The sequence below is a fragment of the Schistocerca serialis genome, chromosome 4 (genome assembly GCF_023864345.2).
Source record: "Schistocerca serialis cubense isolate TAMUIC-IGC-003099 chromosome 4, iqSchSeri2.2, whole genome shotgun sequence".
Taxonomy (NCBI): Eukaryota; Metazoa; Arthropoda; class Insecta; order Orthoptera; family Acrididae; genus Schistocerca; species Schistocerca serialis.
This window is the reverse complement of record NC_064641.1, coordinates 800,892,047-800,911,235: the sequence shown is the minus strand read 5'-3', so window position 1 is coordinate 800,911,235 and position 19,189 is coordinate 800,892,047. Positions and strand designations below refer to the sequence as shown.

At 41.0% G+C, this 19,189-nt stretch overlaps 1 protein-coding gene across 1 annotated transcript in view; it reads left to right on the top strand.

Annotated features, from left to right (window-relative positions):
• Window positions 1–19,189, top strand: part of LOC126473392 (melanotransferrin) — a 120,705-nt gene that overhangs the window by 12,401 nt on the left and 89,115 nt on the right. Inside the window, exons 3-4 of the mRNA XM_050100400.1 lie at window positions 2,731–2,863; window positions 18,879–19,021. Of these exons, the coding sequence (XP_049956357.1) occupies window positions 2,731–2,863; window positions 18,879–19,021 (276 nt within the window). The remainder of the gene's footprint in view (window positions 1–2,730; window positions 2,864–18,878; window positions 19,022–19,189) is intronic.

Genomic DNA, 19,189 nt, shown 5'->3' with positions numbered 1-19,189 from the left:
TGCGTAGTTCTGAGAAACTTTTGCCGATCGGAAATATCCCTGTGGCCCACATAGTGAATCAGCGGTTGAAGTCATGTGTGTTCTGGTGTGCAGCATGTTCAGCAGCTGATGGTCAAGTCAGCAGTTAGCCACAGTTTGGTGGTGGCCAGTTATGCGAATAGACGATTGGTTTCTTGTCATGACAATTGAATGCTATACAGTAATTGCAGCATAGCTGGTATACAACATGGCTGCCTTAGGAAATGCCTGTTGACTGCAGTGGGAGATGGTGGGATGGGGCATGGGACAAGTCTTGCACCAGGGAATGACCCATATGATGCAAGATTGGGAGCAGTACTGGAATAAGGATGGACAAAGATATTCTTTAGGTTGGGTGGGTGTTAGAACACTGCTTTGGGTGATATAGACAGGATTTTGGGTAGGATATCCCACATCTCAGGTTGCGGGATGAGAGGTATTCGAAGCCGTGGTGAAGGATGTGACTGAGCACTTTAAGTGCAGAGTGATACTGGATGATCAGAGATGTGCTGGTCAGTGGCTGATTAACTTGTTTACTGGTGTTGAAGGAGTAGCTTTCCCAGGAGAGTTGCTTCTGGATGTGCTGGATAATATATTGTCTGTCAGTAAAGGCTCAGGTAAGGTTATTGATATATTTAGACAACTCCTGCTTTCCACAGCAGGTGTAGTTTCCATATGTGGCAAGGCTGTGCGAAAGAGACTTTTTGAGATGTAGCGGGTGATAGCTGACGAAGTGGAGGTACTGTTAGTGGCTGCTCCACTTGATATGAACAGATATATTCTTGGAGTCATCTGAGAGGTGCACATCAACATCTAGGAAGGTGGCTTGTGCTGGGAAGGTCAGGGTGAATCTGATTTGGGAGTAGGTGTTGGTGTTATGGAGAAAAGAGCAGAAGTTGACCTTGCCGCAAGTGTAGAACATTAAAATGCTATCAGTCAATCTGAACCAGATAAGAGGTCGAAACCTCTTATCTGGCTGACTGGATAGGAAGGAGTTCTGCAGATGGCCCATTAATAAGTTGGTATAGAATGGTGCTCTGCAAGTACCCATGGCAGTACCACAAATTTGGCTTTCGAATGTGAATCAATTGTGGGTCGAATGTAGTTGGCTAGGAAGATTAGAAAGAGGTGGTGAGTTTGGTATTAGTATGATGTTGGGAAAGGCTGTGGGCATGGAGGTTGTTGGTGTATAAGCATGTCACATCCACAATGACCAACAGTGAGTCTGGTGGTAATGGAGAGGAACTTTGAAAAGGTGTTGAAGGAAGTGAGCAGTGTCTTGAATGTGAGATGGGAGATTACGGACTTAAGTTTGGAGATGTTTGTCAACAAAGGCAGAGATTTGATCTGTGGGAGCATAGCACCCTGCCGCAATGGGACGACCAATAGCAGACCTGTGGGGTTGTGTTTGTGGAGTGGGTAAAAGATAAGAGTGAGGGGGGAGGGAGGTGTTGGTGTGAGGAGGGAGATAGTTTCAGGTGTCCGATTTTGGGAAGGAGCTGCTTGGAGCTCATGTTAAAGAGCTGCTTGAAGCTCTTATTGAACTTCTGGGATAGGATCATTGCTGTAAGTTTGTGTGCAGAGATACCAGAAAGTTGGCAGAGACCCACAGCCGCACAGCCACTGCGATTCATGAACACTGAGGTGGAGGCGTTGTTTGCAGGAAGGATGATAAGATCTGGATTGGTCTTTGGTTGAGGATAACAGTGTGTTTCATAGGAATGATTTACACTCATTGGGAAGGGATTTAGGAAAGAAAGGTAAGGTTAAGTTAGAATTAAGGAAGTCCTTAAAGATTACCAGGGAATGAATGGATTGAAGGAAAGGAGGATCGCAGTTAGAAGTAGGTTGGAACTGTTTTAAAACAAGATTTTATGTGGGTTTTGGTTGAGTGTTGCCAGTGGAGTGCATGGTGAAGCAATATTTCCACAGCAGAGAATGGGTAAAGGGAATAAGGTCCGTAACAAGTAAAGCATGGTTGAACTTAGGTTTGGGAAAATGGTGAGACCTTTAGAAAGTACTGTGATGTCTGGGGGGTTCTGTAAATGTCTGACAGAAAGGTAAACAATAGTGTTATGGGATGGGTGTTCAAGAACAGTGTGCTTGATAGACAGTGGAGGAAGTTATGGGGATGTGGAAGGTGGGTTAAGTCAGCAAGACAGGCTAAGAAACTATGAGGAGTTGATTGGGGGCAGGGATGGAGGGCTGTTGGATCAGGGTAGTACGCTATTTCTTGCCTATAGGTAATCCCACATGGGCATAAGACAGAAGTAGCTGGGACAGGTTTCTCAGATAGTGCTGGAAATGCTGCTCTGACTTTTGAGGACAAGAGTTTCTGTTGCAATGATGGCATTCCAGAAGTTGTGATCACAGAGTAAAAGGAATAGTGACTGTCAGTCATCGTTTGAGCTCTCTTTTTTTCCCCTTTTTAAAAAATCCACCAAATTTAATATTGATCATCACAGTAATCATTTCTATTGCACATCCCTAAATACCAAGTACACCATTAAGCTTTCAGAATCCTCTGCCACAAATATGTCCCCCATTCTACCAGTAGTGGCAACATATATTTGATAGATAGTGCATCATTTCATTTGTCTTAAACCTCGTCTTTTCGAGTGTCACAGTGAAACTCACTAGTCTTAATACCACAGTTTACAGCATTTTGTTACAAATAAAGACTGGATTTACATGTCTGAACATTTCTTCCAGGCTTTTAGCAGAGAGGAGTGTATGACACTGTTGGATGAAGAAAAGGCAGATATTATTAGTCTTGATGCAGGTGAAGTCTTCATTGGTGGCCGGTATCACAGTCTTGTTCCTATAATGCAAGAAGTTCATAAAGGTTTGTGATATTTAACATATTACTTTTAAAACATGATGTTACTGTGTGAAGACACTTGTAAGCTTTGCTTGAATTTTTGTAATATGTTGCAGTATTGTATCCAGAAACAAACTTGTTTAAGTGAGGTGTTGTTACATATTGATTGAGTTGCCTAGTATAAAAGTTCTGCTCTGATATCTGCTAATTGTGTGAATAAAATATCAGGGGCGTTCAAAAAGAAACGAGCTGGAGGCATAATTACAGAAACAGTTCCTGTATGTTAGAAGTATTGACCCTGGCTGTTGAGACACTTGTCCCACTGTGATACAAGGTGGTGAATGGCTGTCTCATAAAATTCCCTGGACTCCCATGTTGACCAGTTGTGCACATACACCTGGATGTCATCGTCTGAGGTGATATTGTTTGCCCCCAGAGCCTTCTTTAAGGGGAAGAGAAATGGCGTAGTCAGGGGGAGAGAGGTCCGGCTGTATTGAGGGTAGCCGAGACCCTCCCATTTGAATTTCTGCAGGAGTACTGTGACTTTGTTGGCCATTTGAGGCTTTGCATTGTTGTGGAGCAGAATGACCCCACGGGTGAGATTGCCTGGTCGTTTTGATTTGATCGCTTGGTGAAGGGTGGTCAAGGTTTGTGAGTAATGCTGGGCATTCACTGTTGTCCCCTGCTGCAGGAAGTGGATCAGAAGGTCAAAGAAGAATGTCAGCATAACTTTTCCTGCACTTATGTGGATGGCCTTGGTCTTTTTTGGTAGTGGTGACCCTGTATGCTTCCACTGGAGATTTGTCGTTTTGATTGTGGTTCGAAGTGATGACACCATGACTCATCTCCAACCACCACTCGTGCCAGGAACGCATTCCCTTCCCGAGCATAGCGCTGCAGATGAGCAGGACAGTGGGCCATTTGACTTGCTTCCTGGTTTGGTTGAAGACTGTGGGGCACCCGTTGGGCACACACTTTGCGCATGTGCAGTTGTTCCTGCTTGATGGTGTGAACACTTCCAACACTCAACCTGACCACGGCGGCCACAGCTTTCACCATTACTGGACGGTCCTGGGTAATGAGTGCATCCACCAGCTGGACGATGTCATCGGTAATGCAGTGTGGTGCTCCAGACCGTCCATCATTGGCTAACGACACCCGTCCATCCCTTGTGCCATGCTTTGACTCTTGCAAGGGACATGCAGTGTTCACTGTACACGTGTGACATTTGTCGATGAATGTCCATTCCTCCTACTCCATCTGCTGTCAGGAAACGAATGCCACCTCTTTGCTCTTCTGTTGCCACCTCCGTGTCACTGTTTGCAATGTGACTGACAGCGTTGGACACTTGATAAATGCTGCTGCCAGCTCTGTATACTAACGTGACGTGCATACGTGCCCTCTAGTGATGGGCTGTGACCTTCCACCCTCTGAGTGGAACCACACTTCGTTACACACGCCACAATATTACCCTCCTGTCACCGGTTTGTGCATTCCAGACTCCGGCTCATTTCTTTTTGAACACCTCTTATAATATTTTCATATGACAGATTAATTTAATTAGAGAAACTACATACAATGTGTAGAATTAGTACATGCACTTTAATCAAACTTTTCAGCAAATAATACAGGGTTATTACAAATGATTGAAGCGATTTCACAGCTCTACAATAACTTTATTATATGAGATATTTTCACAATGCTTTGCACACACATACAAAAACTCAAAAAGTTTTTTTAGGCATTCACAAATGTTCGATATGTGCCCCTTTAGTGATTCGGCAGACATCAAGCCGATAATCAAGTTTCTCCCACACTCGGCACAGCATGTCCCCATCAATGAGTTCGAAAGCATTGTTGATGCGAGCTCGCAGTTCTGGCACGTTTCTTGGTAGAGGAGGTTTAAACACTGAATCTTTCACATAACCCCACAGAAAGAAATTGCATGGGGTTAAGTCGGGAGAGTGTGGAGGCCATGACATGAATTGCTGATCATGATCTCCACCACGACCGATCCATCGGTTTTCCAATCTCCTGTTTAAGAAATGCCGAACATCATGATGGAAGTGGCGTGGAGCACCATCCTGTTGAAAGATGAAGTCGGCGCTGTCGGTCTCCAGTTGTGGCATGAGCCAATTTTCCAGCATGTCCAGATACACGTGTGCTGTAACATTTTTTTCGCAGAAGAAAGAGGGGCTGTAAACTTTAAACCGTGAGATTGCACAAAACACGTTAACTTTTGGTGAATTGCGAATTTGCTGCATGAATGCGTTAGGATTCTCTATTGCCCAGATTCGCACATTGTGTCTGTTCACTTCACCATTAAGAAAAAATGTTGCTTCATTACTGAAAACAAGTTTCACACTGAACACATCCTCTTCCATGAGCTGTTGCAACCGCGCCGAAAATTCAAAGCGTTTGACTTTGTCATCGGGTGCCAGGGCTTGTAGCAATTGTAAACGGTAAGGCTTCTGCTTTAGCCTTTTCCGTAAGATTTTCCAAACCGTCGGCTGTGGTACGTTTAGCTCCCTGCTTGCTTTATTCGTCGACTTCCGCGGGCTACGCGTGAAACTTGCCCGCACGCGTTCAACCGTTTCTTCGCTCACTGCAGGCCGACCCGTTGATTTCCCCTTACAGAGGCATCCAGAAGCTTTAAACTGTGCATACCATCGCCGAATGGAGTTAGCAGTTGGTGGATCTTTGTTGAACTTCGTCCTGAAGTGTCACTGCACTGTTATGACTGACTGATGTGAGTGCATTTCAAGCACGACATACGCTTTCTCGGCTCCTGTCGCCATTTTGTCTCACTGTGCTCTCGAGCGCTCTGACGGGAGTAACCTGAAGTGCGGCTTCAGCCGAACAAAACTTTATGAGTTTTTCTACGTATCTGTAGAGTGTCGTGACCATATGTCAATGAATGGAGCTACAGTGAATTTATGAAATCGCTTCAATCATTTGTAATAGCCCTGTACTTGATTGGTAAATTAAGTGACACCTATTTTTTCCCTCTATGCAGCAGAATTTGTTGTTTTGTGTGCCCAAGTGCATTTATAGAAACAACCGTGTATCATATCTCAAAGGAAAGGAATAGTTGGAAAAAGATGATCAAAAAAGACACTGATATTTTTTCAACATTTCACTAACTTCAGAATATTGAGGTGCAAGCCTTTCTTTAGACATGGTGATGGGCAGTAGACACTGAGTGTAGCACAGTATGGCAAGAGTGCAGCACAATAGGGGAAGGGTGTTTAAAACTTCTCAGTTAAAGTTCGTAATAATCTCGACAGATGCAGATCTCTGATTTTCATGTCCTTGATTCTGAATTTTGTGTCTCAGCTTTGAAAGTGATTGACCGCACTTCCAGATGTTATTGACATTATGGCTTCATGAAACTAACTGAAGGCACACACATGTGGCTCAAACACACACTTTTCGTGACCTGATGTGGAGACTGAGTTTGTTTGAAGTTTTTTAATTCAATTAATTTGAGCAGTAAGAATTATATGTGGTGTGAACTCAAGAACATCCTGCAGAAGCCTGTTTAGGGAACTAGGGATACTAACTACAGCTTCCCAATATATTTATTCCTTAATGAAATTTGTCATTAAAAATATATCACTTTTTCAAACCAACAGCTCAATTCATGGAATCAATACTAGAAATAAGAATAATCTTCACAAGGATTTAAAGTCACTTAGTCTTGTACAAAAAGGTGTGCATTATTCAGGAACACACATTTTCAATAACTTGCCAGCAGCCATAAAAAGCTTAACAACCAATGAAATTCAGTTTAAGAGAAGCCTAAAGGATTTATTGGTGGCCAACTCCTTCTACTCCATTGATGAATTTCTGAGGAAAACCAACTGATTTGTATATAAGTACAACATAACTTCTGCACAATTTCAGTGCAGTAATGTGTTCACTGAAAATTTGTGTGTGTGTGTGTGTGTGTGTGTGTAAGTATAATCTAACTTCTGCACCATTTCAGTGCAGTAATGTGTTCATTGTAAATAAGTATTACAGTAGTTGTATTACATGTTTCTTACCTTATAAATAAATATAAAACTTTTTTATTTTAAATTCAGTGCAATAGTATTTGTAAAATGACTCTTAGTGTTCATTAAAAAATGACGATCATTCCACTTGGGACCTGTGGAATGGTACATTAGCTTATTTGTTTTAGTTTAAATATTTGTCATGTATTGTTGTTTTTCTGACATGTTCCACATCCTGGAGGACCTCCTCACTACGGATCAATTGGAATGAAAGTAAATCTAATCTAATCTAAAAAAAAAAGACAGTACTGTCTATATTGCTGTGTGGTCTTCACATTGATTTAAGCATGTTTCATCAAAGTTTACATTTTGCCATTCTGTATTCCGAAATTGAAACACTGGTTGCAATTTACATGTAACAGCTTGAAATGTTTTAATTGCTGTATAAATTTGCTATCATACGAAGAGGAAGCAACTTTGGCCCCTGTGTAAATATATCTGTGCGTAGTGTTTTATAGGCAAAAGCTTATCACTTCAGGCAGTTATATTTCCTATCCATCTGGCACTCACTTTTTAGACACATAACTTTTTTGGTTGCTTCCATAGTGCTAGAAGGAATGGAGAAATCATCTGCTACATGTCTTACTGTAGAGAATGAAAACTAATTATTCTCGTTTCTTCTTCTTCTTCTTCTTAATATTATTTTTACAATAGCCCTAATCAGCAAGACTGTACTGACAGGATGGTGAGATAGGACACTGCCAGGGGTGCAAACACAGACGGGACACAAAAAGTGAGGATAAAAAAAACTAAAAAAGAAAGTTGATGATAGAATTAACTGGGAAAAGTACATGAAACCCCCCCTCCCAGAGGCTCATAACTTTTTTGTGAGTACATGCTCAGCCATCTCAGGGCCCCACCCTTTGCAGCATTACTGGCTTTCTGTGCCGTAAGCTTATACTTCCACAATCTTTGCCCCCTTTGCATTTCCATCAGGTGATTCTCTTGTTGCAGACCCTACTTAGACCTGATTTGTGATTGGGGCTCAAGTTTACATTTACTGCATTTTCTACCACTTTTCATTAGGTAAACATGTGGTCCCGATTGTTGGGTTTGTCCTGCAAACAATTTTCAGAATTCTCCAGAAGTGGGGATATTCAGGGAATGTAGCCCAATGCAGTGTATGCTCTACCTTTGTGCCTGTCCATCTTTGTACCTTTCCCTTCAATAAGGTAATATACACAAAATTTAGCACAGTAGCCATCCCATTGTGGAGTGGTCATCATGTACCTGCATGATGGTAGCCCCCTCACCAAGCAGGGATCGCACTGTTGGTGCCTGAGCTGAAAACTTCCCATGTCTGCCAAGGAGTATGTGCTCATCGTGACTGTGGTATGGGAACTCTGAGCAACAGATTACTAGCCAGGCAGCTGTTGCTTAGAGCTGCTGACACCTGTGGGGATAGCCCCGTTTAGAATGGGAATAGCCCCATTCAGAATATGTGGCACCATGGCAGATGAGCCACAGATGAAGTGGATAAAGTTATTTCCCGCTGGTGGCCATAAGGCCTCAGCAGTCTCTAAGAAAGGACAGTCTTCTTTTAATCCTTTGACTGCTGTTGATGAGTTTACTCATTGTGCTGCCTGCCGCTGCATGGGTGCTGATGCCAAGTTTAGTCGCGGCCACTGGTTTTGCCCTGAGCGGTGTTGACGAGCTAAGTCACACCCGTTTGCCTGCCCCTGAGTGCTGATGATGAGTGTAGATGCACCACAACTAAGAGATGATGATGAGATAAGTCGCACAGCAGACTTCCTGCCCCATGTCTCTCTGGCCTTTTGCAGTTCTTGCCGCTAGCTAGGCATTTAATTCTTTGTCTGTTGTGAGCCTAGGCTTCTCACTATAGTTCACTGTTCATCTTAATTTACATCGGTGTTCTTCATGTCCTGTATTTTACAAAGAAAATGACAAGACATCATGTGTCCACTGAGAAAGAAATTACGGATATTCTACAAGGGGCGACAGTAAGGATGAACTGCTTGATTTTTGACGAAAGTGATAGCTCTTCCATAGAATCGGAAAGCTGTGGTCATAAACCGTCCACGTCAGCAGAGTTGTCAGTGCAGTCTCATGTTTCAACAAGAGACGTTAGTTGTTCTGAATCTGAAGAATCAGAAAGTTATAGTGAAACGCCTATGAAGAAACTACGTCTTAATGATAAATTTGACTGGAAAGAAGATGATTTTTGGCCAGTTAATCATGCATTTGATGATAAACTACTGGGACAGGTGTTTCGAATAGGAAATGAGCCAAGTATTCTGTCAGTTTTCATTTTGCAGAAGAACTGATGAAATATACAGGGTGGTCCATTGATACTGACTGGGCCAAATATCTCACAAAATAAGCATCAAACGAAAAAACTACAAAGAACGAAACTCGTCTAGCTTGAAGGGGGAAACCAGATGGCACTATGGTTGGCCCGATAGATGGCACTGCCATAGGTCAAATGGATATCAACTGCGTTTTTTAAAATAGGAACCCTCATTATTTTATTACATATTCGTGTAGTACCTAAAGAAATATGAATGTTTTAGTTGGACCCCTTTTTTCGCTTTGTGATAGATGGCGCAGTAATAGTGACAAACGTATAAGTACGTGGTATCACATAACATTCCGCCAGTGGGGACAGTATTTGCTTTGTGATACATTACCCGTTTTTAAAATGGACTGTTTACCAATTGCGGAAAAGGTCAATATCGTGTTGATGTATGGCTATTGTGATCAAAATGCCCAACGGACGTGTGCTATGTATGCTGCTCGGTATCCTGGACGACATCATCCAAGTGTCCGGACCATTCGCCGGATAGTTACGTTATTTAAGGAAACGGGAAGTGTTCAGCCACATGAAACGTCAACCATGACCTGCGACAAATGATGATGCGCAATTAGGTGTTTCAGCTGCTGTTGTGGCTAATCTGCACATCAGTAACAGACAAATTGCGCGAAAATTGGGAATCTCAAAAACGTCGGTGTTGAGAATGTTACACCAACATCGGTTGCACCCGTACCCTATGCACCAGGAATTGCATGGCTACAACTTTGAACGTCGTGTACAGTTCTGACACTGGGCACAAGAGAAATTATGGGATGATGACAGATTTTTTGCATGCGTTCTATTTAGTGACGAAGCGTCATTCACCAACAGTGGTAACGTAAAGCAGCACAATATCCACTATTGGGCAATGGAAAATCTGTGATGGCTGTGACAAGTGGAACATCAGTAACCTTAGCGGGTTAATGTATGGTGCGGCATTATGGGAGGAAGGATAATTGGCCCCCATTTTATCGATGGCAATCTAAATGGTACAATGTATGCTGATTTGCTAGAAAATGTTCTACCGATGTTACTACAAGATGTTTCACTGCATGACAGAATGGCGATGTTCTTCCACCATGATGGATGTCCGGCACATAGCTTGCGTGCGGTTGAACAGTATTGAATAGCATATTTCATGACAGGTGGATTGGTCGTCGAAGCACCGTACCATGGCCTGCACATTTACCGGATCTGACGTCCCCGGATTTCTTTCTGTGGGGAAAGTTGAAGGATATTTGCTGTTGTGATCCACCGACAACGCCTGACAACATGTGTCAGTGCATTGTCAATGCATGTGCGAACATTACAGAAGGCGAGCTACTCGCTGTAGAGAGGAATGTCGTTACACATATTGCCAAATGCATTGAGATTGACGGACATCATTTTGAGCATTTATTGCGTTAATGTGGTATTTACAGGTAATCACGCTGTAACAGCATGCGTTCTCAGTAATGATAAGTTCACAAAGGTACATGTATCACATTGGAACAACCAAAATAAAATGTTCAAATGTACCTACATTCTGTGTTTCAATTTAAAAAACCTACCTGTTACCAACTGTTCATGTAAAATATAGTGAGCCATATGTTTGTGACTGTTGCAGCACCATCTATCACAAAGCGAAAAAAGTGGTCCGACTAAAACATTCGTATTTCTTTATGTACTACATGAATATGTATTATAAAATGGGGGTTCATGTTTTAAAAAATGCAGTTGATATCCATTTGACCTATGGTAGCGCCATCTAACAGGCCAAACATAGCGCCATCTGGTTTCCCTCTTGAAGGTAGCCAAGTTCCGGTCTTTTTAGTTTTTTTGTTTGACTTTTATTTCATGAGATCAATGGACCACCCTGTATAGCTGACGAAACGAATCGGATTTATTTGTTCACCAAGGAGAATACTCCAGAATCAGTGCATTCTCAAATATCAAAGTGGAAAGATACTGGACTTGAAGAAATTTATTGTTGTTTGGCTGTTTGTCTTTTGATGCGTCATGTGAAAAAAATGAAAGTTAGCGAATACTGGACCAGAGGTGTTCTTCTAAATATTCCAATTTTTAATTAATGTAAGTGAGGAGACTGCTTTTTTTTACCTTTGAGAATGTCTCATTTCAGTGACAACTCTGCCAATACTAGCAGAGTCAGATCATTCAAAATTAGGAACATTTTCGATGAAGTTTGTACAGCTTTCTGTTGTGCATTTAATCCATATCAACATTGATGAAAGGACTCTTATCTTTCAGACAATTCATTCCATCAAAACGGAGTAGATTCAGAATAAAAACATTTATGTTTTGTGATTGTAAGACTGGCTATGTCTTAGATTTCATTTTTTATACAGGGACATCGTCAGAAACTGAGTTCCACAGTTTGGGGAAAAGTCGTGACATAGTGGCTACACTTATAAGGCCTTGTTTAGAACGTAAACTTACCGTCTACCTTGATAGTTGGTACTCAAGCCCAGACTTATTTCCCTAGCTTCACAGCTATGTCCTTAAGAACAGACACAACATAGCGAAACTTCAGTTTATGTGTACTAATACAGTGCTTGCTATAAAGTGGTGTGGCAAAGGGAAGTGTGGCTGTTGACAACATGTAACATGATATGATAGTTGACATGGGAAAGCCTGGCAGGAATAGCAGAGAGAAAATTAAGAAACCACGAAGCATTGTAGATTATAACTTGAATATGGGAACAGTCGGCCGTTCTTATACGCTGCTTAGCTCTGTCAGATGTGTAAGGAAAACAATGAAGTGGTATAAGTAGTTCTTTTTTCATGTTCTTAATCTTTGTGTTTTAAATGCTCACGCCCTACACAGGGCACTAATATGTTGTAAAATGTCAATAGCAGAGTTTCATCTGTCACTGGTAAGAGAACTTTCTGAAACAAAGGCAGCAGAGTGCAGAAAAGCTGGCAGGGGAAGGTGTTCTGATGATTATCCTGTAAGGGTTGTGGGAAGGCATTTTCCAAATGTTGGAACAAGTGAGCATACCAAGAAAAGTACAGTAACATGTAGATGCATTGTTTGCTGGAAACAGAAAGTGTGTCGAGAAAGCAAGTATGAAAGTAAAACATGCAAGGTACCATTGTGTGTTGTACCCTGTTTTGAAAGTTACAACACGAAAACGAATTATTAACTGCAGCACAGAATGAATCAACAATGCTATCAGAAAAAAACTTCGAAAACGAAAAAAGAAATTATAAAAAAGTAAAAAACAAAATAAAAAGATTTTTTATCTTTGTCAGGCCTGGTCCAAAACCTGGATCAAAAAGAAGGATGGAAAATATATTCACAGAGTATAAAAGGTACTCCTAAATTTGCAGTTAATGACTTTGAATCTTCTCTATAAGTGAATTTAATGAGCTAACAAAAAGAGAGAGACTTCACAGCTTTCAAATGTTGGAAAATCTGTTGAGTACTTAATGTGCAACAATTAGAAGTATAGCACAAGAAAAACAATCTGTTTCAGTCAGTCAGTCATTTCCAGCAATTCCAAATTATGACAGCACTTCCAAACTAAAGAAAAAAATACATATGCTAATAAAAATAAAGCTTTCAATTTATATATCTGCTAAGGACAGCTGCATCTGTGCCTGGATGGAAAACTTTACACAGTGTACCTATTACGGCTAAAGAGTCTGACTGCGAATAACTAAGCACTCAGTTTGATGTATTCTCAGAAACAAATACTAAACCGTTTGAAATTTCCAAATGAATCAGAAAATGAATTTAATGAAGTGAAATAAAATTTGTTCTTGCCATTGCTCACAGAAAATTCCGATGTTGTAGTGCAATCTGAAATATGATCTGTGTCTTGCTTTCTCCCATAAATGACGTAATATGACATTTTGAACAAGAAAAACACCATATAGTAATCTGTAATCTATGGCTTATTTGATTTGTTCTTGAGTTAGTACAGTGAGGAACCCATGGAGAAAAATCAGATGTTATAAACGGGTATGCAAGAAAAAATAGTAAACTATTGGGGTAAATCTAATGAATTGCGTCACTTTCAACATAAGCTACAAAAATCGTGTAAAAAAAAAACTGCAAGAAAGATATAATTCTTAGTGATGGAAAATAGTTTAACGATTCAATCTGATTTTGCGGTAATTCATCTGCAGAGAAACTATGTAGTTAGAGCATTTATTTTGTATCAGCTGTGAGAGTGCACAGTGCTTCATCTGGAGTCGTTATCACTCCAGAAATATTCAGCACAGGGACGTGTGGGGCAGTGCGGATTGCTCCGGTCCAGGCGGCGGCTCGAGGAATGGGCACAAGCACAGGTAGCTGGATTATGCTCCAGGCTGCAGCACTCAGGGTGCCAAGCAAGTGGTGTGCCTCCAGCAGTCAAAGGGTTAATGCAGAGAGATATGGCCCTAAAATGTTCCCTTCTCTAGCTGTGCCTTGGGAGGAATGTAGGGCTAAGGGGCAAGCAGAGAAATACTTCCCCCAATACTTCGTTTGGACGAGGACTTATGGGGATTCCGTCTTGGCCATGAAGCCTTTATTCTTTATAGGAACTATAGAGGACAAGTTTGAGGAAGTTTCAACCATCTCCAAAATGAAGAGTGGGTCAATTTTGATCAAAACGGCATCTCGTGCCGAGTCATGAGCACTGCTCGCTTATAACGAGCTAGGTGATATACCGGTGACTGTCACTCCCTATAAAAGTCATAGTACAGTTCAGTGCATCATTTTCCACAGACATTTGCTCTCACAGTCTTATGATGAACTACACATGAACTTGGAGCAATGGGGTGTTCACTTTGTCTGTCGTACATAGGGGGCCAAAGGACAATAGGATCATTATCAGTGTCTTCGTCTTGGACTTTGAGGTCCGTTCATTGCGTAAAAAGGTTGTATCTTTGCCTTTACATATGTCTGCTTGTTTCTGTATATGTGCGGATGGATATGTGTGTGTGCGCGCGAGTGTATACCTGTCCTTTTCTCCCCCTAAGGTAAGTCTTTCCACTCCCAGGATTGGAATGACTCCTTACCCTCTCCCTTAAAACCCATATTCTTTCGTCTTCCCCTCTCCTTTCCTCTTTCCTGATGAAGCAACCATGGGTTGCAAAAGCTTGAATTTTGTGTGTGTGTGTGTGTGTGTGTGTGTGTGTGTGTGTGTGTTTGTTTGTTTGTTTGTTTGTGTCTACATCAACATACCAACGCTTTCGTTTGGTAAGTTACATAATCTATGTTTTTAGATATATTTTTCCCACATGGAATGTTTCCCTCTATTATATAAATATATAGTAGTATATAATGTGAAACTTGGTGTATGTATTCATTATACAATGTGGGGCAGAATGGACTCCCATCATATCTTGCATTATTCCAGCCATGACATCTACAATTGCCTTCTTAAGAGCTTCCGATGTCTGTGGTCAAACTTTTTGAAGTATTCCCAAACAAAAAAATCAAAGGGGCTCAAATCTGGGGAGTGAAGGGGGGCCATGGAACATCTCCTTGTAAGGAGATCAGGAGGCCGGGAACTGTTCTTGCAGTATTTGGCATGAACGATGGGGAGTAAGAAACCAAAAGGCTTCTGTGTCATACTCCTCATCATACTCTTCCATTTTGGAGAGTAAAAATTTCTCCACCATCTCACAATAGTGCACAGAATTCACATTAACAGTTGTACCTCAAGCTTCAAAAAAGTAAGACACAGTAATGCCTCTGGAGGACACAGGGCTGTGCAGAGGTATTTGATTAAGTTCACGATTGTTTTCAGTCGCCCAATAACGAAAATTTTGCTTATTTACTGAGTCGGATAGGTGAAAATGCAGTTCATCACTAGACCACAGAGTAGTGTCAGGTTACAAAGAGGCTAATATTGCACTGCAAGCATTGGTACATTTTACTCAGCCTTCTTTACTAAGTTCTTGAACAACCATCAACTTGTAGGAATGTAAGTGAAGGAAGGTCAGAGTGTAAAATTCGTCTTACCGTTTTGAACGATATTCCAAGAGCAGAAGCATGTGTCCGTACAGAGCACAATGGAGACTGTTCCGTGGACACTCGCACTACCACGACATTTTCAGGTGTCCTCACGCTTTTAGGTCGGCCAGCTGGTTTTCTAGGAACTGCGCATCCTGTCGTCCTAACACTAGTAAATTATTTCCTAATGGTTTTAGCATCAGGAACCCCGTCATGATGATTCAAACCAAACCGCCTATGAAAAGCCCTCTGCATCACCACCACACTATCATTGTTTTTAAAAAATGTTTCTACAACAAAGCCTCAATGCTCACCAGACCACGGCATGGTGACTGCTGAAAGTGGCATCATTTCCCCCACGTAACGCCACTACTCCCACTCCACTATTGCACTTACATGCTTTTCAGTGATTATTTGAAACTAGCGAGTCCATTCTGCCCCACCTTGTACGTATGGCATGACATTTTTGTAAATGTGCAAACACTTATATAAGGAAAGGAAACAACCAGGAACCCACAACACAAAGGATTCAGTAACAGCTACAGTACAATTGTTTGCTGAGGTTGGTAGCACTATAATAAATAAATGTGGTAGTTCAGACTCTATTGGTGTCTCATGCAAATATTGTTCAGAACACCTCTCTCCTTCCCCTCCCCCCCGCTCTTAAAAGTGCCACTGTACGAAGTGTCTGAAAAAAGTAATGGCAGTGATAAAACTGTGAGTGAGCTGGCAATGCTGTGTTCTTTTACTTGTGTAGATCAGTGTGTTCATGCCTTCCAGATGCTTAGTCTGAGTTTCAGCTCCATACAGCCAGAATGTGATTTTTGAGTGACATCAGTGAAGTCATGTTTATGTTGTGTGTTATGAAAATGGAGCTGTGGAATTTAGAGCAATCTTATGCCATCAGGTTTTCTGTTAAACTAAGGGAATCTGCGAGTGTGACTGTTGAAATGTTGAAACAGCTTATGGGGAAAATTTGTTATCAAGAGCACAAGTTTTTTGCTGGTACAAATCATTTTTGGAAGGCTGAGAGCACGTTGAAGATGAACCTCAGTCAGGGGGGCCTTCAACTTCAGAAAATGTTGAACATGTGTGAGCTCTTGTGAAATCAGACTGACATTCAACAATAAGGATGATGGGTGGCCCGTTAAACTTAAAACACTTTCACTATGCATCGGATTTTGCCCAAAGTTTTGCACATGCAAAAGGTTTGTGCCAAAAGGGTGCCAAAAACCTTCACAACTGAGCACAAGGGCTGTTGAAGAAATGCGTATGTTGATCTTCATGAGGGGATTGCCAGTGACCCCAAATGGTTCATTCATGTGATCACAGCTCATGGTTCCTGGATTTTTGAGTGCGATTCTGAGACAGAGAGACAAAGTGAGGAGGGGCACACTGAGACATTTCCTCCACTAAAAAAAGCACAAACGAGCAAACCGTAGGTCAAAACAATTCTGATTTGCTTTTTTGACAGTATAGTAGGGCGATTTACATAAAGAATTTGTTCCTCTGGGACAAACTGTCTACCAAGTGTTTTGCAGAGATGTCCTTGAAAGCCCCAGGAAAAGGGTGAATCGAATGGGACTAGACATTGCAGACAAGTTGATGCTGCATCATGACAACGCCCCGTGTCACACTACCACTTCCATCACACCCCACCCCACCACCCACCACAAACACACACGCACACGCACACACACACACACACACACACACACACACACACACACACACATTCACTTGATAGGAAACCATGTGACTTACTTCTTTTCCTAAAATTGAAAAAGTCTTGAAATGACATTCAAAAGGAGAACATTCAAAGGAATGTGACTGACACTTTCAAGGTCCTACCAGTTGGAGCCTTTTAACACTGCTGCTAAGACTGGGAACAATGAGTATGCCACTGATGTATAGCTGCTGAAGGGAACTACTTTGTAGGGGACAGTATTATTGTTTGGAAAAAAAAAACAATGCTTTTGTAGATACTTTTCTCACACTCCTCATAAAGTGTCTGCATAATACAAACAAGCCATAATTTGTACAGTGGTGAACAGCCAGTGTTGTTGACAGTGGTGACCCTACAAGATTGATTATTAATATTTCTTGCCTAATGATAGTAGTCAAATGTTCAGACGATGTGACCATGGCATAAACCAATTCGGTGGGAAACTTCCTGTGTTGACAACATTTTCAACCATAAAGTGGCAGTGCATGCATAGTCTAAGCTTCAAATGGCCCTTTGAGGCATGTCACCTGCCTGTCATTTTATTTATTTTTCTGATTTATGAGCTTGTAGATTCATAAAGGCAGTCCAGTTTTGACTGAGGTTACTTTATATTTAAACTCTTCTCCTGAACCATATGTATGACCATTTTCACCAACTTTGTGTGATTGTTTACATTAGAAGGTGCCATGATCACAACTTGCCAATGTGAAGATGATTTATCCATAAGCCAACATGGTGCAATAGCTGTATCAGCTGGCACTAATCTTATTGTGAAGATCTGTGAAAGAAAATGTCGGGAGTATATGGATGGAAAATTATGTGACTGTAAAGGATGAAACCTATAGTGGTCATTCTGTGCTCTTATTGCAAGTTTTTGTAGAGGCCAAATAGTGTTGCTGTTGCTTATTTCTAAAATCAGAATTGTTAAATTTTGTTCCAATACTCTTTGAGTTCTCAGAATTATTCAAAGAAATTCATTCCTTTTTTCCTTTTCTTTATTCCTTTATTTTTGACTTGCAAATGACATGGATTTGGACGTATTAGAAGCTGAACTCTATTGGGGAAGCTGAAAAATGTAACACAGTGAAGGTGAGCACAGTTTAGTGACATATTTTGAAGGCATAGATACTAGTTTCTGATTTTCTTCTGTAGTTTGTTTGCATTAGTCTTCCTAATCTTTATTACATGTTCTGATTTACATTTCAATTGTAGTCTGTGTATGTAATAATTCCCATCCTTTTATCTGATGAACTTTGACTGGCAATTCAGCATATGTAGTGACTGTGCAGCAGAAAAAGCTGTTTCTTTGTCAGTTATAATGTTAAAGACTAAAGTTATGCCTTTTCAGCTATTGAATAAAAGATTGTTACTCCCTCACATGTTGTATGTGGTTACTATTGTTTAGCATTTTGTTCCAGTTGTGAGAATATGTTGGTACTTGTCATGGCTTGCATTTTAATTCTTGCTTCATGGAAGGCAAATACTGTTACCTTTTGTGTAAGAATTTCTTTGTCCTGCAGTCGTAATTAGAATACAAATTTCCCTGTAAAAGCTAGAGTTGGTGATGTGTATTCAGTTGAATTGGATGCAATTCATAATGATCTCCTTCCTTCCCTCCCACCCTCCCCCCTTCCTCCTCCCTCTCCCTTCATTTCTCCTTTCTCCAGAAAACTGCCTATGTATATAGCCCAGTTGTAAAGTAGCATTCTTGGTATCTCTTGTTTAGTGTGTTTGGGGTGTTGAGGGTATTTAGAGGTAAACATTTTCATATAACTTTGTATTAACAAATTATCATGCCAGATCTATTGAGAATACAAATAAAAAGCAGTGCAGAACAAGCACACAATCTTAATTAAAAATCAATTAAAGCAGTGATACAAGTGAAGTGTTTCTTAGTCATTTATCCATTCTAAGCAGTATTACACTTTTCATCCAATCCTTAAATGAGGGAAGCAATTTATTAACACAATTGACACAATTAAAAATGTGTACTTCTGCAGATGGTCAGTTATTCTACTATGCTGTGGCTGTGGTGAAACGTGGGAACATGTCTGATGTGCACAGTCTGAATGCTCTACGTGGCAAGCGTGCCTGCTTTGGGAGTGTTGGAACGATGGCAGGCTGGGTTATACCTGTTTATACCGTGAGTATAAAATAAAAAAGCTAAAAATGTTTGTTCGTCATACTATTTGTATGTGATGTCTATGTAGCTAATATCCTGGTATCCAAATGTCAGTGTATAGATTACTGCCATTAGCCTCATACTTTGATCAAAAGTCATTCTGGGATTTTTAAAATTTGTTATTACTAT